This window comes from Brassica rapa, chromosome A03 (genome assembly GCF_000309985.2).
Source record: "Brassica rapa cultivar Chiifu-401-42 chromosome A03, CAAS_Brap_v3.01, whole genome shotgun sequence".
Classification (NCBI taxonomy): domain Eukaryota; kingdom Viridiplantae; phylum Streptophyta; class Magnoliopsida; order Brassicales; family Brassicaceae; genus Brassica; species Brassica rapa.
Genome location: NC_024797.2, coordinates 19,367,012 through 19,390,345, shown reverse-complemented (window position 1 = coordinate 19,390,345; position 23,334 = coordinate 19,367,012). Strand labels below are relative to the sequence as shown.

The 23,334-nt window shown below is 37.4% G+C and overlaps 5 protein-coding genes across 6 annotated transcripts; 2 read left to right on the top strand and 3 right to left on the bottom strand.

The window, feature by feature from the left end:
* The first annotated feature begins 1,782 nt into the window (after positions 1 to 1,782).
* Positions 1,783 to 6,692, top strand: LOC103859838 (T-complex protein 1 subunit alpha). Its single transcript, XM_009137416.3, has 17 exons — positions 1,783 to 3,048; positions 3,172 to 3,236; positions 3,343 to 3,432; positions 3,504 to 3,590; positions 3,680 to 3,739; positions 3,816 to 3,866; positions 4,051 to 4,146; positions 4,322 to 4,387; positions 4,482 to 4,699; positions 4,877 to 4,973; positions 5,058 to 5,144; positions 5,261 to 5,395; positions 5,565 to 5,669; positions 5,774 to 5,902; positions 5,995 to 6,098; positions 6,171 to 6,261; positions 6,355 to 6,692. Exons 1-17 carry the CDS (start codon positions 2,976 to 2,978, stop codon positions 6,436 to 6,438), a joined length of 1,638 nt encoding a protein of 545 aa, XP_009135664.1. The 5' UTR covers positions 1,783 to 2,975; the 3' UTR covers positions 6,439 to 6,692.
* A 198-nt stretch (positions 6,693 to 6,890) lies between these two features.
* On the top strand, positions 6,891 to 11,244 carry LOC103859837 (probable protein arginine N-methyltransferase 6). Its single transcript, XM_009137415.3, has 13 exons — positions 6,891 to 7,340; positions 7,578 to 7,643; positions 7,857 to 7,925; positions 8,051 to 8,086; positions 8,665 to 8,730; positions 8,983 to 9,051; positions 9,178 to 9,255; positions 9,357 to 9,435; positions 9,835 to 9,929; positions 10,085 to 10,169; positions 10,258 to 10,472; positions 10,670 to 10,788; positions 10,867 to 11,244. Exons 1-13 carry the CDS (start codon positions 7,056 to 7,058, stop codon positions 10,907 to 10,909), a joined length of 1,305 nt encoding a protein of 434 aa, XP_009135663.1. The 5' UTR covers positions 6,891 to 7,055; the 3' UTR covers positions 10,910 to 11,244.
* Positions 11,245 to 12,181: 937 nt separating this feature from the next.
* Positions 12,182 to 16,952, bottom strand: LOC103859836 (helicase-like transcription factor CHR27). Of its 2 annotated transcripts, none has more exons than XM_009137414.3 (11): positions 16,839 to 16,952; positions 16,570 to 16,726; positions 15,811 to 16,466; positions 15,337 to 15,408; positions 15,185 to 15,262; positions 14,163 to 15,105; positions 13,951 to 14,081; positions 13,646 to 13,867; positions 12,985 to 13,536; positions 12,686 to 12,895; positions 12,182 to 12,602 (listed from the first exon to the last, which is right to left on the bottom strand). In XM_009137414.3, the coding sequence occupies exons 2-11, from the start codon at positions 16,673 to 16,675 to the stop codon at positions 12,498 to 12,500; spliced, it is 3,075 nt and encodes a 1,024-aa protein (XP_009135662.1). In that variant the 5' UTR covers positions 16,676 to 16,726; positions 16,839 to 16,952; the 3' UTR covers positions 12,182 to 12,497. The 2 variants fall into 2 exon arrangements, with proteins under 2 accessions (XP_009135662.1, XP_033142633.1); XM_033286742.1 differs by having other exon boundaries at positions 12,436 to 12,602; positions 16,868 to 16,920.
* A 347-nt stretch (positions 16,953 to 17,299) lies between these two features.
* On the bottom strand, positions 17,300 to 20,241 carry LOC103859835 (mitochondrial import receptor subunit TOM40-1). The gene is made up of 11 exons (XM_009137412.3): positions 19,846 to 20,241; positions 19,296 to 19,377; positions 19,112 to 19,214; positions 18,947 to 19,042; positions 18,817 to 18,867; positions 18,651 to 18,716; positions 18,291 to 18,392; positions 18,137 to 18,205; positions 17,962 to 18,045; positions 17,785 to 17,880; positions 17,300 to 17,684 (listed from the first exon to the last, which is right to left on the bottom strand). The coding sequence occupies exons 1-11, from the start codon at positions 19,970 to 19,972 to the stop codon at positions 17,631 to 17,633; spliced, it is 930 nt and encodes a 309-aa protein (XP_009135660.2). The 5' UTR covers positions 19,973 to 20,241; the 3' UTR covers positions 17,300 to 17,630.
* A 154-nt stretch (positions 20,242 to 20,395) lies between these two features.
* Positions 20,396 to 23,209, bottom strand: LOC103859834 (phytochrome-associated serine/threonine-protein phosphatase 3). The gene is made up of 10 exons (XM_009137411.3): positions 22,885 to 23,209; positions 22,546 to 22,692; positions 22,394 to 22,461; positions 21,983 to 22,040; positions 21,775 to 21,885; positions 21,634 to 21,684; positions 21,392 to 21,535; positions 21,206 to 21,301; positions 21,029 to 21,100; positions 20,396 to 20,786 (listed from the first exon to the last, which is right to left on the bottom strand). The coding sequence occupies exons 1-10, from the start codon at positions 22,963 to 22,965 to the stop codon at positions 20,703 to 20,705; spliced, it is 912 nt and encodes a 303-aa protein (XP_009135659.1). The 5' UTR covers positions 22,966 to 23,209; the 3' UTR covers positions 20,396 to 20,702.
* Positions 23,210 to 23,334: the final 125 nt, after the last annotated feature.

Below are 23,334 nucleotides of genomic sequence, written 5' to 3'. Positions count from 1 at the left end.
TGTTTACTTGGCAGTTATTTACTTGACATCTTTTGTGTATTTAAGTGATCAAGTGTTTCATTCAATGGGATATAAAGAGAAAATTGTTGTTACTTGTTGTTTAAGACTTTGAGATCCATCTGTCGTCGCCGATTTCACTCCAATCAGATGAGAATCACCATCCTTACTAAGGTCCTGGCATCATGAAGACCGGTACCCCTATTCGTGTCTTCATCCATGGTCTGGTTCTGCTGCGTGATTTTGTCATGTTATGTTTTCCTTTAAATTCCATGCTTTGTTTTTCTCCGTCTTTTTTTGACGGAATTTCATGTTTACTATTTTTTGGTATTATTATTCATCTTCACTATCACTAAAGGAATATTTTAAAAAATATTTTTCCCATTAAATAGTAAAAGATTCTTATACCATTGTTATATTATATATATAATAAATAATTATTTAAATAAAAAAATATTTTTTTGTGTTGTCCAATTATACTTTTTCAAATTCGAACTTTTCTATAATTGCTTTTGATTTTTTTTTTAATTTTTTCTTTTTTTTAAAATTTTTTTTTTTGAAAATCGAAAATTATGTTTGAAATTATTTTTAAATTTTTTTCTAAAAAAATTAAATATTTATTTATATATTTATTAGAATTCTAAATTTCATATTTTAAAAACCATACTCCATACCTCAACTCTAAATTTTAAGTTTAGATATGAATATAAATATCTTTTGCACTTCATTAAAAGTAAATGTAAAAATAGTTATGTAACATAAAAATTAGTGGTATAAATATTGTATTTGTGGCAATTTCTCAAACTTTTTCTCTCTTTCTTTTAAAAGATACTTCGTCAGGAGAAAAACAAAAGACTAAAAAAAAATATCTACCATCTTTTTCATTATCGGTCTCCATCACACATCAAGTGGTCCTGCATTTTTCTTTGATTCATCATTATAAAAAAAAAATACAAATTGCTTCAAATTCTTTACAGAAAAACAAACTAACCCTAACTTTTCTTAAATCAAATAGCTGAGAGGATTGCTGATGAAATGGTATTGGTTCGTTCCACAATAAAAAAGATTTTAGTTAACAATCTCTTGTTTGTCTCCCATCATCCATCTCTCACCCTCTACACTATAGCCGTCATCACAGCTACACCTTTTTTTTTTCCGTAAACTCAAAAACTAAAATGTTGAATAATCACCATCACAATTACTCTGATCACATGAAGTGCTCTGAAAAAAAACTTATAATTAAAATATTAATTAATATTTACTCTGATCACATCTCTTTTCATTAAGTTTTAATTAATATTTACTCTGATTACTCTGATCACATTCTCTTTGCCAAAAATAATACTAAAAATTAGACATACCATCACTTTTTTCCAAAAAACTTTATAGTTGTTATCATTTGTTTGGCGGTGTAAATTCACAAAATAATTAAAAACACATATAAACAGAATTAATTTAAATTTCTAAAAGGTAAATAATTAATTTTCATCATTTCAAAATTTAAATATAATTTTCTTCTTTTTAAACTTAAATTTCCACATAACATTCTTAAATGACCAAAAAATTCTAATATTTCCTATCTAAAATATTTTAATAACAATTAAAAACAAATAATCACTGATTTAACAATACTATATTTTAGTTTTCAAAATTTTATATTTCAATAAAAAAATATTATGTTCATATAACTCAACTAAAATATATATTAAATACAGCTTTAAGCTATTAAAAGACAAAAAATAGTTTGAACCTCAAAAAAAATATGATAACTGTTTTATTAACAAACAAATACGATAGTTGATGGGTTTCTTTTTCCTGATAAGATTCTCTCATCTCAAATAATTGCTTTCAGCAAAGAAAAAACAACACATGTATTTAATGTTCTAAAAATAAATTTACGCACCTAGTAAATCGACCATAGCCGACACGATTTCTTAAACCTGTTCTATGCTATTCAAATCGATTTAAATTGTTTTAAATTAGTTATAACTAGTTTAAATCGATCTAAACCAGTCTAAATTGATTTATGAAAAAAATATATAGATGATTCAACAACCGATAATATTATGTACTTTATGAGTATATGTCTAACTGCATCCATCTTACGAAAATCCACGTTTAACCAGATTTACTTGCACTGTGTTGAAAATCTTTTGTAAAATTTTCTTCCATAGTCTCATAATTATTTAATAGATCAACTTTTTAGAAATTGAAATCCAGATCTCATACTATAAAATCATTAATGAATTCTCAGTCAAACCCACAACAACTATGTTTAAGACCTGAATTCTCTTTATTCTCTCTTACATTCGCCCCCTCAACCTACCTCTATGCTCTTATAATATTTTTCATACTCTCACACGATTTCTCTTAATTTCTCATACTAAATCGTCCATAATCTCTCACGCAAACATACTCTTTCGCCCATTCTCACGTTATTCATCACTAATACATCTCTGTTGTTAAGAACATAGTTCGCCATTATAGGTCTACTGATGCTATCCCGAAAAGTAGGTAGAGATCCTTCTGAGCGTTCATGATTTAATTAAATTGTTGCTGGATAAAGAAAAACTTTAGGTTCGAAGGCACATTCTACTTTTCCCTTCGTGCTAACGGAAAATCTTTACAGAACTTACACGGTTACAGTCTCGATCTTGCAATCAAAACAAATATCTTCCATACAAAACAGATCAAAACTCTGTTCAATCAGTGCAACTCAGAATACATAAACTTTTATCTTAAACACTAAAGCCCATCCGCTGGTGTTTTGACCTATTCTAATGGGCCTCAGAACATATCGACATTCAGCCCAACTATCAAAACGACACCGCTTCGTTCATACCCTGGCCCCACATCCGAGAAGAAACCTTGAAACTCTAATAAAAACCCGCCGGGGTCTCTCACTGCACTTCTCTCCGCGAGCTCAGATCTCCGATCTAAGGCTACTTTTACTCCTCCCTCGTGTTCATCCACCATAAATGTCGATCTCCGCTCAAAATCCGGATATCTCCGGCGATAGGCAATCCGGCCAAGATGTTCGTACTCAAAACGGTACTCTTCTTCACCCCCTCGTTTTGCTTGATTATTTCGTCTCCCGTTTGATCTCTAGGGTGATGTTTGCTGGTATTTAAGTTAACTCTTTCGTATTTGATTACTCTTTGTGTATATATACAGTGGTGGCTTGTCAAGCTATTTCGAATATCGTCAAGACCTCGCTTGGTCCCGTAGGACTCGACAAGGTATCTACTCCGATCCCAATTTGCATCAGAGTTATATATATACATCTGTATCTCGCTAGCAGCTTTACTTAGCTTCTTGATTTTGTTTTTTTGTTTTTTTTTAAAGATGTTGGTGGATGATATTGGTGATGTGACCATTACAAACGACGGTGCTACTATTCTCAGGATGTTGGAGGTCGAGCACCCTGCTGCTAAGGTGAATTTGATTAGCATACTTATCATCCATGTGCGTTATACGAATTTATTAGTTACCCTCTTGTGTGACAGGTTCTTGTAGAGTTAGCTGAACTCCAGGATAGAGAAGTTGGTGATGGGACTACCTCTGTTGTTATTGTAGCTGCTGAGTTGCTCAAGGTTCGTCTTTGGTTTATGTTCTTTTTTTTCTTGAGTTGTGAAGGTTTTGTTACGTGGTAACCGCTTGGTGATTGATGGTGTATTTGCAGAGGGCAAATGATTTGGTCAGGAACAAAATACATCCAACATCTATTATCAGTGGATACAGGGTAGGCTTGCGACTTTTGATTTTCTTATGTAGTGAGTGATTTGCAGTGTGTTCATAATCTGTGTTACTGTTGACAGCTAGCGATGAGAGAAGCTTGCAAATACATAGATGAGAAGTTGGTGACTAAGGTTAGCTCTGCTGTGATGTTTTTTTGTTTCAGCTTCTGATCTTCTTTCTGACTGGTTATACAGTATGTGAGGAAATGTGAATTTTATTTGGTGAACTTTTATACATGTTTTTCTGGAATTGTGTAAGTTTTCTATAGTGGCCGTCTCTGCCGCTTCAGTTAATTGCTTCTGTTGCGTTATATAGGTCGAAAAGCTTGGGAGAGTTCCATTGATAAACTGTGCTAAAACCAGCATGTCCTCCAAACTGATATCTGGTGACAGCGACTTCTTTGCCAACTTGGTATGCTTTCAGTTCTCGTTCATTTTCAAACACGTGGAACTGCATGCTTTGTTCTTAAAACATTAGTCTGTTTATTGAGTTTACTTCTAATGTCTGGGATCCGTTGATAATTTCTTGCAATACTACCCTGATCATTGCACTTTTCTGAACTGTGATTATTACATTTTTCTTCAAGGTTGTGGATGCCGTTCTGTCAGTGAAGATGACAAATCAGCGAGGGGAGATTAAGTACCCTATCAAGGTCTGTTTATGCTCTTCTGTCAAAGTTTTAAATATAGCATCTCGAGACAGAAGTATATCTTTGTGTCTAAACACTTCTGCTTACTACGTTGTAGGGGATCAATATTCTGAAAGCTCATGGACAAAGTGCGAGAGACAGCTATTTGTTGAAGGGATATGCACTCAATACTGGCCGCGCTGCCCAAGGGATGCCACTACGAGTGTCTCCAGCCAAGATTGCTTGCCTTGACTTCAATCTTCAGAAGACAAAAATGCAGCTGGGTGTCCAAGTTGTTGTTAACGATCCACGAGAACTTGAAAAAATCCGTCAAAGGTATTTTTTTACTGTTTTCCTTTAACTGCAATTGGTTTGTTCTCTTGATCCTAACGAGCTGTGCGGGGTAGAGGAAGCTTGAGATATCTGGATCTTTTGCACGCTTGTACTGCCTATGTCATCCATCTTCCATACAGAAGGTTTTTTGAAAAACTTTGCTGAATATTTGTTTCACAGAGAAGCTGATATGACAAAGGAGCGGATAGAGAAACTTCTTAAAGCTGGGGCCAATGTAATTCTGACCACGAAGGGAATTGACGACATGGCACTTAAAGTAAGATCGAAGACCAATAAGTCTCTCTCTACTCAGCTTTTTTCAAGTTAATGAAATTATTGATCTCGTTTGCGTTTATTTCAGTACTTTGTAGAGGCAGGAGCTATTGCAGTTAGGCGTGTTCGCAAAGACGACATGCGCCATGTTGCTAAGGCAACAGGAGCAACCTTGGTACTTCCTCAGCTTATGCTTATTTTAATATTAAAAGCCTTAGAAACAAGTTACAAAAACCGGAATGTGATTGTGAAACTTAAAATTCTTGACTAAGATTTGTTCTTTGTTTTCAGGTCACCACTTTTGCTGACATGGAAGGCGAAGAAACATTTGATCCAGCACACCTTGGATCTGCAGACGAAGTTGTGGAGGAGAGAATCGCCGATGACGATGTTGTATTGATAAAGGGAACCAAAACGAGCAGTGCGGTATGCAGTTTAATCTCTACTTGAGACCAAGCGTAATTGGTGACACTACTATATCACAAAATATATCATCATATATCTTATTTGAAGTTATTACCAAAAGTTATTTGAAGCTTATCAAAGTTTAGACTAGTCATATGATGTCATAAGCTTTTTTTTTTCTTTCTGGCAGGTATCGTTGATCTTGAGAGGTGCAAATGACTACATGCTTGATGAGATGGAGAGAGCACTGCACGATTCTTTGTGTATTGTCAAGAGGACCCTCGAGTCCAACGCGGTAAATATCCTTTTGCTTCCCCCCCCTTTAGAGAAGCTCCTTGCATTTGGTAATAAATATCACCATTTCTGGTTTTACGCAACACTCTACTCTTTATAAAACAGGTGGTTGCGGGTGGAGGTGCAGTTGAGTCAGCATTGTCTGTGTATCTGGAACACCTTGCTACAACCTTGGGCTCTCGCGAACAATTGGCAATTGCTGAATTTGCAGAGGCGTTATTGGTTATACCTAAGGTGCCACCTACAAATCCTATTTCATCAATATTTATGAAAAAGTGTCTTTTGGTATGGCCTTATTATCCAACGATTATCATCTTTATTTACAGGTGCTTGCAGTAAACGCTGCCAAGGATGCAACAGAGTTGGTAGCTAAGCTTAGAGCATACCACCACACAGCACAGACCAAGGCTGATAAGAAGCACTATTCAAGGTAATAATGTAATATATTTGCCCCTTGAAAATGTTATTTTTCTCATTGGTTGGGAAAAACGCAAAATTGCAGCATGGGACTTGACCTTGTAAACGGAATCGTCCGTAACAATTTGGAAGCAGGAGTGATCGAACCGGCGATGAGCAAAGTGAAAATTATCCAGGTGAAACATTTTGACTTACTTTTCTCACCTCGGATAGAATTCTTTCATAAATCATGTCTTAAATTTTAAAGGGGCTTTTGTTTGTGTGACCAGTTTGCAACAGAGGCAGCCATTACGATTCTGAGAATCGACGACATGATCAAACTGGTGAAGGAAGATGGCCAAGGCGATGAGTAAACCAAAGCTCAAAAGCTTCCCTTTATCTGTCTTTTTAGTGTGTGTGTTTTGTCCGCATTTTCAGCACCCACCGGCATTTCTAGCTTATTGTTTTTTGTCTTTTTTGGCGTATTTAGCGTTGTACTGAACAAGATTTCAATTCGTTGTTCTGCTTTCCCCACCTTGGATAGGAATATCCCTTGCACTTTTTAGATACTACAGAGGCAGTTTTTTTTTTCCTCTTTACTTTTTATATCGTAATTTGCTTTTTCTTATTTATGAGATAATTAGTAATTTACTTGCAATGAGCAGAAAGAAAGAATAAAAAGAGATCTTACAACAAGTCTGAAATTTACCGCAGCTGCTCTTCTCTTTTTGTCATCAACTTCCCCCCCCCCCCCCCCCCCAATAATGTTTCTGTTTTTATTTTATTTCTATATATATATTATAGACCCTTTAATTTAAAAAGCTAATGAAATGAAGGACAAAGGGGATTAAAATGCAAATAAATAAAATTAAAAACTAAATGTAAGATTAAAATTAGAAAAGAGGAGGATCCTTGGTTTACTAGAGTATTACAACAAACAGTCGTCGTCAAGCGTCAGAGAAGGTGTATTTTGTCTGGGTTTAACCAAAATATGCAATCTGGCGGCGATTACAGCAACGGTTTCCACGGCGAGCTTGACCGGGTAGAAGAGAAGCAACTCCCCGGCCTCAGCTCTTTTGGCCGAGCTAAAAGACGCAGCACTCGCGGTGGAGCTCATGACCCTAGAGGCGGTCTCACCAATGGGTTTATGGTTTCCGACCAGCTCGGCGAGCAGAATCCACTCGAGACTCAGAAATCTCCTCCGCCTTGCACCGACTTCGACGTTGCCTACTTCCATTCCTATGCTCACGTCGGGATTCACGAAGAGATGATCAAGGTACTTTCTTTCGCTTATTCCTTAACTGCCAGAGCTTTGAAATTGAAAGTTAGAATTGAATTCTCTTTGGTTTTGGGTAAGTTTGGCTCAAAAAAGACAACTTCAAATGTGGCTGACATTTTTGTTCAGATGTATTAAAAAGTTAGGTTGCTTTGTCTCTTCATCTTCTTAAAGCATTCATTTTTTTTTTATTTCTCTCTCTTATTTGGTTGTTGAATGTTATTTGGTTGATTACAGGATCGAGCTAGGACGGAAACTTATAAGGAAGCTATAATGCAGCATCAGAGCTTCATCCAAGGCAAGGTAATAATACTCTCTCTCTCTCTCTCTTGTTTCTGTTATTTCAGAACGATGCTCTTTTTTTTTTCTTTTATCTTCGCAAATGATACTGAATAAAATTTACTCAAAGTGGAGTCTGGGACTGTTGTTTAGCTTTTTCTGTGTGGAGACCTCTGTAGCATAACTTCTTTTGTTATGTGGTATCTTTAGTATTGCTGCATTGATTTCCTTTATCAGGTTGTGGTGGACGTTGGCTGTGGAACAGGCATCCTTTCAATCTTCTGTGCTCAAGCCGGTGCTAAACGGGTATGCGTTATGCGTAGACACAACTTTATTATTGAAGAATGTAGCATTTATATATTGATACTAAGTTTGTTTCTATGTGTCTGCTGACTGTAATGTGTTTCTTGCATAATTAAATTTTCTTACAGGTATATGCTGTAGATGCAAGTGATATTGCAGTCCAGGTATTACTCCAGATGTTTCCTTTTACCAAGTAACTTGGGCATAAATGATGTCTCTTTCTTTAGCCTCTATTCTCTGCATCTTTAGATTAAATTTGAATGGCTTGAAAAAGTTCCACTTGAATTGGTTTTGGGATTATGTAATTTCATCAAAAACATGTTCTCATATGTTAAAATTTGAACTTGGAATAGGAAAGAAGTTCTTGGATATAATTTGTTGCATGTTGCCTTTAGTGGGAGTATGTTTATGGTGTGATGATAGTATGTCTTACTGTCTTGAAATTTTCACAGTTTAGCTGACCCTATCCCAGACATTTTTTTTTAGTTAAAACTAAATATAATCACTGCTTCATGGATTGTATCACCTTTGACATCAATCAGATGAAGAAAGAAATCTTGAGACTGTTTCTGAAATATTGGGCTCTGTGAAGTTGATCTAAATTCTACCTAACATAGAATTTACTACGAGTCTTGTGTTTTAGCTCTGCATATCATTTTCGTTTGTTTTTGCTCCCTATCAGAATTGAAATGCTTTCGTGGGTCGCACTAATGGATTCAACCTTTTTTCCTAATATCACCAGGCAAATGAAGTTGTAAAAGCCAACGGTTTATCTGACAAGGTCATTGTTTTGCATGGAAGAGTGGAGGTAAAATCTTATCTGTTATAAATCCGGAGTTCGTCCTGCCATGCTATAATAGACATTGCTTAGGGTTGATGTCTATATAAGTTGCAAAAAGATAAATTGGTGTCATTATACATTTATCCAGAAAGGTGCGAAATATATGAATGTAACCAGAGATCTTCGGCTTGTCTATACATCTATACCGCTATTGAGAGATTCGTTTGTATGCAAACCTTCATTCTGTAGCAATTCTTCTTTTGCTGTAATGTTCTGCAGGATGTTGAAATCGACGAGGAGGTTGATGTGATAATTTCAGAGTGGATGGGTTACATGCTCTTGTATGAGGTTATTTCCTGATCTTGGAATCTTGTATGTATAATTTTGTATGTTGATGTCCAAATGATACCCTACCGAACTATTATTTTTCCTTAATTTTCCCTGGTCTCTCATTCACATATTATGTTCATGTAGAGTATGCTGGGAAGTGTTATTACAGCTAGAGATCGCTGGTTGAAGCCTGGAGGTTTAATTCTCCCATCACATGCAACAGTATGATTATGATCCCTTCAAATATTATATCACAGTGTAGTCTAATGACTTTTGGAAACAAGGCAACATTTGATATGTTTTTATTTACTTTCTGTTGACAGTTGTACATGGCACCTGTTTCACACCCTGACAGATACAGTCATAGCATTGATTTTTGGCGCAACGTTTATGGAATTGATAGTAAGTATTATATCAACATGAACTCTGGGACAATCAATACGTTAAATTTGATTGGTGTACTGAGTAATGATTTCTCAATTAAATGTGGATGTGATGTATGATAAGCTTGCCATATTACACAGCATGATAGGCAGAGAGTTTTGCATTCCTAGACAGATCAGATTGATAAAATTAGGTTATCGTGATAGCATTTATGGCTTTGATAGTCCTGGTCCTTGGCTTAAGGGAGTAAACATGTGGCATTACTTGATCATAAGGGTCAATTGAAATGTCTGCTTCTCACTCACCTTCACATTGGGGGAACTTGTACTCTAGAATCAGATTAACAGTCAAGTTTTGTAAAGGGAAAAAGTACCTTGAAGTAAGGTTTTCACTAATGATGTTTGATGTTGTTTGCAGTGTCTGCAATGATGCAGTTAGCTAAACAGTGTGCATTTGAAGAACCTAGTGTGGAGTCTATATCAGGCGAGAACGTTCTAACATGGCCAGAAGTGGTATTTCCTTGTTCTCTGAGTGCTTGTTACCTCCAATCTCTTTGAGCTCTCAGCTATGTGAACTCTGCTTCTGTGTGAATATCTATTTTCTTACTAAGTAAATGATCAAAGACCAGACCACCCGCTCTATTTCACACGGAGCATGTATCATGCAGGTTAAACATATAGACTGTCAAACAGTAAAAATCCAAGAGCTAGACTCCGTTATTGCAAGTTATAAATTCAAGTCAATGATGAGAGGTATTTTCACTTTTCCTTTTATCAAATGTATATGCGTTTTGTGTCTTGTTTCCTTTCTGCGCTGAGGCTTTTTCCTTTCTTGTTGTAGCTCCTATGCATGGTTTTGGATTTTGGTTTGACGTTGAGTTCAGCGAACCGGCCTCTTCGCCTGCCAAGACTACTAGTGCAACAAGTGTTGCTAGTGGTTCTTCATCAATGACAATGAGTCCTTCTAGAGAAGGTAATCAGAAGAAGCGGAGTAATCCGAGTGATGCACTCGTGTTGTCCACCTCTCCCGAGGCTCCTCCAACGCATTGGCAGCAAGTAAGACCATCTTTTTGCATATACTTCCACATTTTTGCCAGTTTTACTTTTCTGTAAATCATCTAAATTGGTTAAAATCAGGAGTTGGTCGTATATTAAGAAGATCAGTGATGCTATAAACTTGACGTCTGTCTCTTATTAAAAAAAGTAGCTTACACTTTGTGACCCATTTGGGTTTGAACCACTTTTTGGGACAGACGATTGTATATTTATATGACCCAGTAGACGTAGAGCAAGACCAAGTCATTGAAGGTTCCGTTACACTTTCTCAAAGTAAAGAGAACCGGAGGTTCATGAACATCCACCTCGAGTATTCGTGAGTAAAACCAACTCACTCTTGCACGCTTTTCAAAATTTTGAGTTCCACCAATGCTTAATATTTGTGGTTTTGCAGCTCGGCCGGCCGTTCCTTTGTAAAAGAGTCGGTAATGCGTTAAGAAGGCGATTCTCTGACAATATCTTCTCCATTACCTTAGAAGCTCTGTATGATTTATATAAGTCTCTTCTGTTAAAGCAATCATTAGTCCAGAACCGACGAAGACATTAGCCAACATATTCAGTCTGCGAAACCACAAGTTCTTGTAAGACTATTTAGGGTTAAATGAGATGGAAGCAATTATAGGACAACTTCTTACTTGTAACTCAGCATTCATAACTTGCTTCTCTCTTGAGTGCTTTTATTTATCATGCATAATTTTTTGGTACTTTGTATGACCTCATTGTCGAAATATTCAAATTTGTGTGTTTAAAATAGTTTTATCGTCATTGATTATATATATTTTAATATATATATAATATTTACTATAAATGTCAGAACAATTTGTCCTCTCATCTTTTATTATTTGACATTTTTGTAATGAGACTTACCGTTGGATACCTTGAAAATTCAACAAACACAAGGCAAATCTTTTCGCCCTGTAACTTGGGAAGAAAAAAACAGATATGACATGTGCAGAGAGCATTATCCGACGACAATGGAAAAGGGAAATGAGTAATGATTAAAGGGCAGAAGTGTCATAAATAAAAGAGGTCCCATAGTCTTCTATGTTGGTTGTCTCCTTCATAGGGCAATTAATCAACAAAAGGTTCCACCACTGAATGTCACTAATGATTCATCATCTTGAAACTTAAAGGTGCTTCTTACACAGAAGCGAACTTTCACTTTCTTTGCAGTTTCCACTCATCATTTATATATCTGTCACTAATCAGTCATTTATTAACATTGGCTCCTTTCCTAATATCCCACCTAAAACCCTCAGAGATTTTTCTAAACTGTCATGAAGTTCTGCATTTATTTGCTCCAAAACACCCTTTAAGGGCAGAGCACCTACCACCGAAGATAGAAAGACGTTCTGCATTTTCTCATCATATACATACCTTACTCTAAACTGCAACGTGTATTGCAGTTATAAAACCATACACAAACGTAGACATCAAACCCAAAAATAGCAGCGAGTAAGGTGTAACTAGGCTGGTCGAGTCAAATACTTGGAAACAATCCTCATCAGCTTCAAACAAAGCACCATCAAAGAACAAGCATATGTACATACAGAGTATCTCTTAACTTCATCTTAAATTGCTGAAGAACTTAGCACAATACAAAGATGCACAACAGGTGTATCCAAAACAGACGTCCAAGCTGTAAAGAATGCTTGGTATGGCAACGCTAATACAGAGCCAGTTATACATAACAAACTGTTATGCTCAGAAGAAAAATAAGATCAGCTGATCCTTTAGTTTTACCGTTAAAACTTCTACTAGGTATATATACCATGAAACGATTTAGTTATTTACATAATGGCATGCTTCCCAGTCAATGCATCTCCGAAACACAAAAGACCTAGACTCTAGCTACAAGTCTCACAAAACCAAAAACACGAAATCCTAAGGAGAGCCACAGCATCGAAGTTTCAGTTACAAAAGCAGCTTAGAGGGTTTCTTCTTGATCAAAAAAACGCTGGGCATAATCTCCAATATTAATAGTACTATGCAACCTATTTCAAGTAGCCATTATAACCAGTTGGTCTACGGCATAAAAAGATATTTGAGATCATCTACTGTCAGTTTAGTTGCAGAGCTTCCACCATGTTCTTCACCAAATGCAGATGCAACCATTTTCCTTTTCTCTTCCTGATAAATAAAAAAAAAAGACAATGATAATGCTGGACTACTATAAATATAGAATGAGGAGGAAACTAAGGGACATCAAATACCTGAAGAGACAAAATCTTATCCTCAATGGTATCTTTTATAGTGACACGAGTTACACTAACTGGCCGAGTTTGTCCAATACGATGTGCACGATCAACCGCTTGATCTTCGGTTGTTGGATTCCACCAAAGATCCAAAAGTATAACATGACATGCTGCTACCATATTCAACCCAAGGTTTCCAGCTTTTAGCGACATCAGCATCACCTCTACCTGTTTATAGACTTTTCACTGTTAGGAGAGCTTAAGGAACATTTTAAAAGTATTTTGAAAAATGTATCTAAGATATGCACATCACTCACATCTGGATCTTTGCTGAATTCTTTTACAGCCCTGTCTCTTGCTAATAGACTCATTGTACCATCTAATCTTCTGAACTCTATACCATTTTCAATAAAACTATGCTCAACCAAGTCAAGCATACCAGTCCACTGAGAGAACACTATCGTCTTTATTGGCCCCTGGCTAGGTGAAGACGAGTGAAGAGTCGTTGGCTCTACAATAGTAACGTCGTCATCATCATCATCTTCATGTGGCAGTAAGGAAGAAGGCCTTCGACCTGTGTTTCGTCTGCCTTGTTTGGAAAGCGACTGCAGAATATCTAGGACAGCTTTGATTTTTGATGAGCTAAACTCGCTTTTTTGAGAAAAAGATTTGTGCTGTGAAGAACTAGAGCCTAAATCATTAGTGGTAGAACTTCTAAGGGCGGATTTGGAGAAAACAACATCACGCCCAAAGTCTTCTCTGCATCTTCGAACAGGGCACACGTTCTCATCCCCATTGATATGTTCTGAAACACACTGATAGCAAAATACATGGCCACACAGCGAAATAACAGGGTTTTCTGGTGGATCCTGCAGATAAACAGACGACAGAATATTATAAGAGTAGATATCGTCAGAACTAGCCTAACAACTAGAGAATACTGAGCCTGAGAACACGCTATTAAGAATATGCACTTACATTACAGATGTTGCAGATGGCAGATGATGACTCTAAACGTTTGAGCAAACTGATTCGAGCCTCCCTAGGGAGTCTTTTAACTGCTTCTCTTGATTCTTTTCCAACAGGATCTGAGTTATATCCCTTCACAAGTTGTGGGTGGTCACAAGCTTGGCGTAGACGCAAAAGCATCAGAAGAATATTTGCGTAGTTTTGGCTCAAAGTTCCTGCAGCAGCATACGCCTGCAGAAAATATGAAATATCATCTAATCAGACACATGTACGACTTAATGTTTGTTTCACTGGAGGAGAAAAAATAGGAGAACCTTGAACTGTGATTGTGAATCTGCTTCAAGCTTCTTGTAGAAAGACCGCTCCTCCACTGAAAAGTCTACCCTTCTCAAATTAATTTTCTTTGGAGGTAGATTGATTATTGGTTGCCCATCAAGCAATGTTTCTGTATATCAGAACAGAAGATACTCAGCATAAATAATCAAATCAGTCACAGCTACGAAGAGTAAACAAGAATAGAGAGTACCTTTGGTACGGCGCAGCATTATAGCCCTTAGAACAGCTTGAAGCTTCTTGTAACCATTAAGAGAATTTCTGGAAATTGGAACCTTGATTGTATGGTAGAATGACTTGTACACAGCATACGGATTGTACCTAAGGAATCTAAAGTAGCTATACAGATCATCAATTGTATTTTGTATCGGCGTTCCAGACAAACACCACCTCCTTTTGGCTCGAAGAGTGCAGCAGGCTCTTGCCACTTGTGTTCTATGATTCTTGATCGTCTGAGCTTCATCTAGAACTACTCTGAGCCACCCAACTCTCGACAGAGCACCACAATCAGAATCAAAAGAAGAATCATCCATGCCTTTTCTACCTCTTTTCTTACTCTTCTTACTGGTACTCACTGCAGCTTTACGCTTCTTGGAGAAGCCAGGAGCGAGACCTTTGTTATCATTTTCATCGTCCTCATCATCCTCCACCAATGACTCTTTGGGTACTTCATTGGTCACAATGGCGTAAGTTGTGACAACCACATCATATCTCGCCAATTCAACAGGATCTTTGGTTCTACAACCACCATGGTAGATCAAAACCGAAAGTTTGGATTCATCAGAAACCTTCTCATCAAGCTCTCTTGCCCACTGCCTCACAATACTCGCTGGACAAACAATTAATGTACCAGCAGGTGGCCTCTTTCTGTTAAACTCCCGTTTCGAAGTACTCGCTCCTTGAACTTTGGCTTTCCCCTTATCTGAACTGCCATTCCCATCATTATCACCAGCACTGTTGCTTGAAACCTTGACCTCTGGTTTCACATCACTTTCATGCTTTGGAGTTTCGGACTCATCATCAGCATCCAGGTCCAATATCTCAGCGTCTAGCTTGCTTGAAATTTCAGACTTTATTTGTGACTCAAACTTTTGCTTCAAGATAAGAGCAATCGTTGAGATTGTCTTACCAAGTCCCTGCAAAAATAGACCTTATATAGCTTCAGGGGGAAATCCATGTAACCGAATTGGGCAAAAAAATTTAATTATATGTGACCTGATCATCTCCTAATATCCCTCCCGAGCAGTGCAAACTACTTGTTTCCTTCTGAAACATCCATGCCAATGCGATTTTCTGATAGCCATAGTATTTAGTACAGAAGCCAAATTTAAAGGCCACTAAATGGTACATTGCAAGCATGATAATACCTGATGCCTCATAAGAGAAACTGTAAGAGTACCAGGACTTAGATCCATTTCGTTCTTAGATTGATTCAAATCCTGCAGGATCAACACACTTTGTTACAAAAAATGCACTTAACATGCAAGGTTAATATCAGGTTGATTATGGAACAACACCAAGCTGCCAACATATATATAAAGTACCACGAAAATGAATGCTGCTATACACAGTGAACTAAAAAATCATTCTTTCTCAAACATGAAAAGTAATGCAGATCACTGTATAACTACTATTAACTTGGACACTTCAGTCTGAAACTGAGTAGATTCAGCATGGTTTGACACAAACATCAAAGAAAAACCAGATAAAATGTATAATGCACCAAGAATCTAAAGAAATGAGCCAAATATATTGCTCCATATTCACTCACTAATGCAATCATATCAAGCCAGGACACTGTAGAGCATGCACAAGAGAAGACTGAGTTAGAGGATGAATACCCGTAGTGCAGCTTGATAGATGAGCCTCTCATCGTTCTCAGAGTTCCTGTCTTCAACAATCCCAACAACCCTGTGAATTGGATCACTTTGACCACCATACTGCAAAGGAGAAGCAGATGATGCTCCATGCGTCATAGATGGAGGCAGGATCCTCACCCCATTCACGCCACGCTGGATTCCAATCTCAGCATGAGCTCCACGGTAGTAACCATCACCAAAACTATTCTTGTTGCCTACAGCTGGACTAGTATAATCCCCCACGTTTCTTGATGGATCAGGAGGGGCATTAAAAGAAGGTGGAAGGGCTCTTTTCATAACTTGTTGAGCAGGCAGCTTCTTATCAGCCACACCAGAGACATTAGAGTTAACGACATTCTCACTCCCTGTAAATTGTGTAGAGTCTCTTGGCTTATAACTCGGTGGATCACTGCGAGGAGTAGTATTCATGTTGCCTAGAGCTGGACTAGTACTGTTACCACTTCTTGAAGAAGTAGTAGGAGGGGGATTAAAAGAGGGTGGGAGGGTTCTTTTCTGAGCTTGTTGAGAAGACAGCTTCTCATTATCATTCCCTGAGTCTCTTGGCTGAGATGGGGTACCACCACTGCCAGAAGCTAGAGTAGTAAGTGCTGCTTTAGCTTGAGGGAAGCTACTGTTGCCTGCAAGTCAAAGAAAGAAACAGAGCACTAAGGTTTGATTACTCTATTAAAGCTAGCAAATTTAACCTAACCGAGAGAGATAGAGACTGAGCAGAGAGTATACCATAGAGCCAAGCGGTATTGCTTCTGGTTCTAGAGGGCTCAGATACCTCGTCATCACTACCACTACTGCTACTACTGCCTGAACTAATCTCAATAGCAGAATCCATCACGAGATCTACTAGAAATCAGCACTCGAGCGTCTAAGAAATGGAATCAGCCTGCAATGCAAGACATTGATGTTAATTCTGCAAAGAAGGAGAATCGGAGAAGAAGGAAGGTAAAGAGAGAGAGAGAGAGAGAGAGAGAGAGAGAGAGAGAGAGAGAGAGTACCGAGGAAGGAAGAAGAAGAAGGGAGAGACTGTTCATAGGGTTTTTTGTTTTGTCTTTCTCGGAATCTGTCACGACGACAGGTGTTTGCTGATTTGGTAATTACATTTTCAACAGTGATATGGTAATAACAGGTAATAATGTTGAATTTGCTCGGCCCATTATCATGACTTTCGGCCCATTTATAGTTACACGTGAAAATAACATAAACAACAGCTACTGCTCGGCCCATAGTATTATTTATTATTCATAGATTAAGTTTTTTTGACGTATAAATTGATTGATTAGAAGATCAAAAAAGGTTTTTTTGACATCTAGTTCTTGCTTCACACTAGAAAATATTTAAAATTTAGTTTTTTTTAGAATAATCATAAAATACATTTTCCACAATATAGATAAAAATTTTACTACGTTAAAATTATTATCCAGCTCCAAATTTAATTTGTTTACTTGCTATTGTTAGCTAACGCAAACTTTTTCTTCATTTAAATAAACAAGGAAAAAATATTATTATTTTTTAGTTTGTACGGAGAGGAAATGATACAAACCTCCAGGCAACGTTACAAGATCTAAAGAAAGAAAGTAACACCAAAAACTCATATAATGGGTCTTCTTAATGGAGACAAAACCTAAACCGTAAATAACAACACAACACTTCCTTTGTTTTTTTGTTTTGTTTTAATTTCCCAACGTTGCCGACCAAAAAGCCTAAATGAAATCTTGATGGGAAATACAATAAGTTTTAACTGAATCCCCCGCACTGATGACAGCGCTGCGTGTGTAGAGCCAGGCTTATTAGCCGACTGTTAAACCGAATCCAAACTTGTAGTCCTTCTTCTTATGGTCAAGCTGTGAGGAAAACAAAAAAAAAAAACAACCAACAGTTTTTAAAAAGGAGACTCAACAGGTTATACTATATCTCAGTTCGAGAACAAGGAACACTATGTACCTCTGCAGATAGAATAAAGTTGAGTCCCATACTCAATCTCTCTTCCAGTAGAGCGGATGCAACACCGTTGGAATCAATCTTTCCCCGCACACGTGACTGAAACAAAACACACATATATCAAGAGTCGATACAAAAAAGCTTCTTGTTTCTCAGTTCCATAAAAATGGTGATTGTTACCTGTCTGAGAATGTAGTCATACCCAACACTAGCCACAACATCTCTTGACAAGTAGTTGTAGGCGAAATCAGTAGCTAGAGAAACCTGATCATAATAAAATAAAAATGAATGGTGTCATGTTTTATCTCTACACTCCATAGAGATAGGAGGAGCTCAATGATAAAAGGTACATTACCTTCTCGGAAATCTTCTGAACATAGTTCATACCTATAGTACCAGTGCTAGCAACTTGCGCAGTAGCAACCTGTTGGTAAAGAGAGTATGATAGATACACAATCGGTGAGAGTGTTGTTATTCACCAATAATAGCTTAACAAGAAGAAGATTTACCATTTTATCAGTTTCGTATCTTGCAGCGTAACCCATACCAGACTTCCGAGGCACACCAGCCCAAAAAACTTCCCCACCCAATGATAGACGGGGTGTCACACTCTGTCCAACATTTTCATGAAAATACAATTGACTTTAATATCTCTCACATGCACTATACCAAAAGTTAAACTATTACAGATCAGAAGACTGATAACGGATAAAAGACAACTTTTCTTATTGCCATAATAACTAAGTAAGCATGCCCACAAAAAGTTGATTAGGACGATTTAAAGTTTATATCTCATTATAACTGCGTTATAGCTAGATGAATAATGTGATTGAAGGTGAGTAATAAGTTCAAACAACAGTACACTTTACCTGAATATAGGTTGCTCCAACTAGAGCACCGTTCCCAAGTTGAAGTTGGGCCCTGTAGTCTGATCCCTACACATTACGAGACAAAGAAACTTCAAATCAACCAAACTCCAGCAAAGGTGCATCACAAAGGATAGGAAAAAAAATCAAATAAAGAGAAGTTTCTCACCATGTAATCAAAGTTGAACATTGCATGCGACATATGAGGCTCATTTGTCAGCTGTAAAATAAATTAAACAAAGATGAATGAAGGTAATAATCAGATACACCATAGATGATTATCAAGTAGCAGCAGTTACCTGACCAGTCGCCTTTAAGATCAACCTATCAGTTAGATCAGCTTTCACTCTTGCGTTTACTCTACCATCAGTCATCACCCTTCCAACAAGCATCAACTGCATATAAATATTTTGTCATTTTCATAACTTCTTGATAGCGATAAGAAATTACCCAAAAATTGGTACCTTTGGATCATAGTAATTAGCACCAAACTCGTAATGGGCTGTTGGAATTTTGATCGTAGTGTCAGGTGACTGAGAAGGAACTTCCGCTGGTCCCATCATTACACTATTTCAAAAAAAAAAAAAAAAAACAAACAAGTGTAAGCTTATTACCAATAATAGTAACTGTAAATAATATATTTACTACCTGTGGCAAAGGGAAAACTTTTGATTCAATCCCTTGGCAAAGTCGAAGCGAAAACCCTCAAAAGTGTCTGCCTTTAAAGACACTGCAAAAGAGTAATCAAACAAGTTAGAAACCAATTGAAAACAAACTCTATATGGCTTCACTACACATACCAAAACCTGATCTAAGAACAGTAAGAAACCATTAGGAGACAATGAAAACAAACATTGAGGCAGACAATGAAAAATAATCACTAAGACAAACTTTGTGGCAACCAATGAAATTGAAAACTTTCAGTCATACTATATCGTTTCTACTGTTTACAAATCTCGTAGGACCTTGAAACGATTCATGTAAAGAAAAAGAAAACAATTAAAAACCAAACAGTAGCAGCTCAACCATGCCATTACAAATAAAAACAGAACAGAAGCCAAATCCCTAAAGACGTGACAATACAATGCAGTAAAGCCACACAGATCAGTCTGAGCTATCCATGAACTGAATAAAGCTATAAGCTCAAGAAAGAATATATTAAGAAGAAAAACTAGATCGGTAATAAGAAACACTAAACTGATAGCTTCACGGTTGAGTTCGTCATAAGAAACAGGGCAAGGGAGATTCGAGTAATCAACTTTCTCATCTACTTTAGTCTTCGCATCGATTTGTGCCGCCGCAAGAGGTGGTAGAAGATCCGCCATCGCCGCCTCTGAAAAAAATAAATCCTTAACGGCGGCGACAGTAGGGGTGGGAACAAGAAGATGAAGAAGTGCAAAAGGGTTTGGTTTCTCTTTGGAGCCAATCCTCTTTGGGTTTTTGGTGGGTTTTGTAATTGTGCCGGTTCTGGTTTACCCTGATTTCATCTTTAATCTCAAACCGGTCTAGGACCGTCTCACATCTAATTCGGGTATCAAACCGGTCCAGGACCGTCTTAAGGTGAAGAAGCGGTAGAGGATTTCCTTTTATGTTGTATTCACCACATGAGTAGAAGAATCTGCTTAATGGATTTCTTTTGTTCGTTTCCGTTGCCTACCAATCACCCATCTTAAATGACAAAAGAGATGAGTAACCACACAGCGAAAAAAAAGATTTAGAGTTAGTGTCATCTTCACAACAACAAAAAGCAGAGGTAACAGTGTAAGTGAACAATACATAAGAAAAGATTGGGGTCTCAACAAAGAAAAACAAAAGGAAGCAAAGAGAATCACGAGTAGACACAAAACTACTTCAATCAGACTATAACCAAAGCGTTTACTTTAGAAATTCACAAGGAAAATGTCACCTAGTGGACAAAAATAATGGAAGTGTGATTATATTTACATATAATCTTTTGAGACTGAACATATTGTCAATGGTAGCTAGCAATGGCTTCATACCATCATCATCATCATCGCAGCGATGGAAGAAGGGGGGGCAAACATAATAGTTTCATTACAGGAAATACGGAACTCCAGTCCTTGGCCCTCTCATTTGATTGTTCTCTTCGGTCTCGTTAAAGTACTTCACATCCCTTTCCTGGTAAAATAACATGGATTTCATCATTAAACCATGCACAATAATGAATCACAACATAATGCACTTACTACCTATAATCCATGGCAAACACCCACACGTGCTTACTTGTTTAACTTTCTTTCTATAGTTCTCCTTATACCTTTACTTTAAAAAGCAGATACCAAACCAAGAAATGTGTACTTGTTCTGATAGAGAGCAAGACTAGACTATTCAATAGGAAAGACTTAAACATATGGGCTCACCATGTTTTCATCGAAAATCAATATAGAAGCGACATTGCCACACCGGTAACAGTAATTAGGTGCAGACCATACCTTCACACCAAAGAAGAAGAAAATACACACACACATCATTAGGCAGAGTAACATTTCCAGTTATCCAGCTTAAAATGGCCAAGTCATAAGAAGCAGGACACTCACAGTTACAAGGCCTTTATCTTGGAACATGTACTTGAGACCTTCTTGTACCAGCTGGTGTGCACGGCATACTAGATCAAGCTTGTTGATGTGGTTGAACTGCACAATAAGTCAAAACAAAATATAAGACACGTGAAATAGGTTATTAGTTACGGTATTGATTCAACGATTGAAGAAGGATAAACATACCTCAGTGGTAACCCTCGATCCGAAAAGCCAACCAGCTCCACGTGGACTAACAGCCCATGTTTCAATATCTTCAGGATCGCTCCACATAAGATCGCAAAAGGGACCTTCATGGGGAATTTCACAATTTCGATCGACCAGTCTTATCTAGTGTCCATAATAAGATCTAAAGTGAGTGGTTGGCCTTAATAACATGATGAGCCAGAAACATATGAAAGCCAAAAGCAATAAAGACAGAGATTAACCTGATCAATTGTCCGGACATCCGGGGAAAGGCCACCATGAACACATAGAACCTAGACAAAGAAAATCATCTTTGAGCATAGGATACAGCAAACATATCCGATCTCATCGGCAATGCCAAGCTGCTGAAGAAATTAACTTACTGTGCTATCAATAATAGCTGATATGGTAAGATAGTCAAAAACATCTGTGCAATATCGCCATGCATTAGCGTTACCATACTTCCTTTGGCATTCGTCATAGAAACCATAAACCTTAAAAGTATAAAATTGGGATGAGCATCTTAATACTATTAATGATATACTGAATGCGCCGTAGAGATAGATATAAGTGGAGAAGAACAATGCATACCTGCGTTAGCTGTCTACTTTCATGATTTCCACGCAGAAGTGTGATATTGGCTGGATGTCTACATATTACAACACAAAAGAATCAAAAAACAAATTAACGCCCCCAAATGGAGAAGATGCAGCAAGGAATCTACACTTTTAAACAGCATTTTCAAGTAAACTCATGCGTGAAAGAACACAAAAATCACTTGGTATCTTTCCAAAACCTAACAAAAGGTAACTATGAGGTGTTTGAAAAATCAATTAATTCCTCATCGGAACAATTTTGAAGTGCAGTGCTCTTCCAAAGAAAGATTAATAATGGTAAAAACAATTTCTTACTGTTAATCACAAGGAAAAAAGCAAAAAACAAGAACATTTTTAAAGACAAGATAACAGGAGTCCCATGAACATTAAAGAAACACGTCTTTACCTAGCTTTAAGAAGCAAAAGAATAGTGAAGACTTCAAGGCTGTTGTAACCTCTATCCACAAAGTCCCCCTGCGAATATTCCCCACAGCATATCAACATGTGTTCATATATTGATTTTGTGATACACCAGGAAAAAAAAAAAGAAAAATGTACCATAAAAATGTAGTTGGTGTCGGGAACATGACCACCGGTCTGAAAAAGCTTAATGAGATCATGAAACTGGCCATGGATGTCACCACAGACGGTGACTGGACTGTTGACAGGCTGTACGTTTGACTCCTCAATCAGAATCTCTTTCACCTGCAAACATTTACACCTTCTGGTTATATCCACGAGTGCTCGCCTTAGGCAACAACTCTATAACCAACCTCTAATAAAGGAGAATCTGAATATACAACATTGATTGAACTATCTCCGTATTGATACATTCATCGTTATAAAGAAAGAAAGAAAAATCCCTAAAGCAAGTAAGGGAGAAGATGGTGCGCGTACGTATTCGCAGAGAAGCTGAAGCTCGTCCTCGGAGAGATGCTGACCGTCTTTAACCTTCGAAATCCATTGATCCAAATCCATTGCTCTCCCTTTAATCTCACCACTTGCGTTCGATTTCGATGGAGATTTTTTTTTCTGGGGGAGGAAGATTGAAATCAAGATCGATTCACCAGAGATTCTCCGACTTCGTTAGGGTTACGTAAGCGGAGGAGGACGAGGAGATGAAAGAGGGGATGAGCGGTTCGAGTTCCTCTAAAGGATCTCAAACGCAAATCGCTAGATCGATCTCCGCCGCTTCAAACGCAATTTTTGCTTTCACCTTTTGGTTTTTCATCAAACGCGATTGCTGGTTAACACACGTTAGGCTTCTGATATCGGTTCGGTTCGGATATTTCGAGTTTTAGGTAATTCAGATACGTGGCTAGAGATGATCTATTTACTACTTGACCT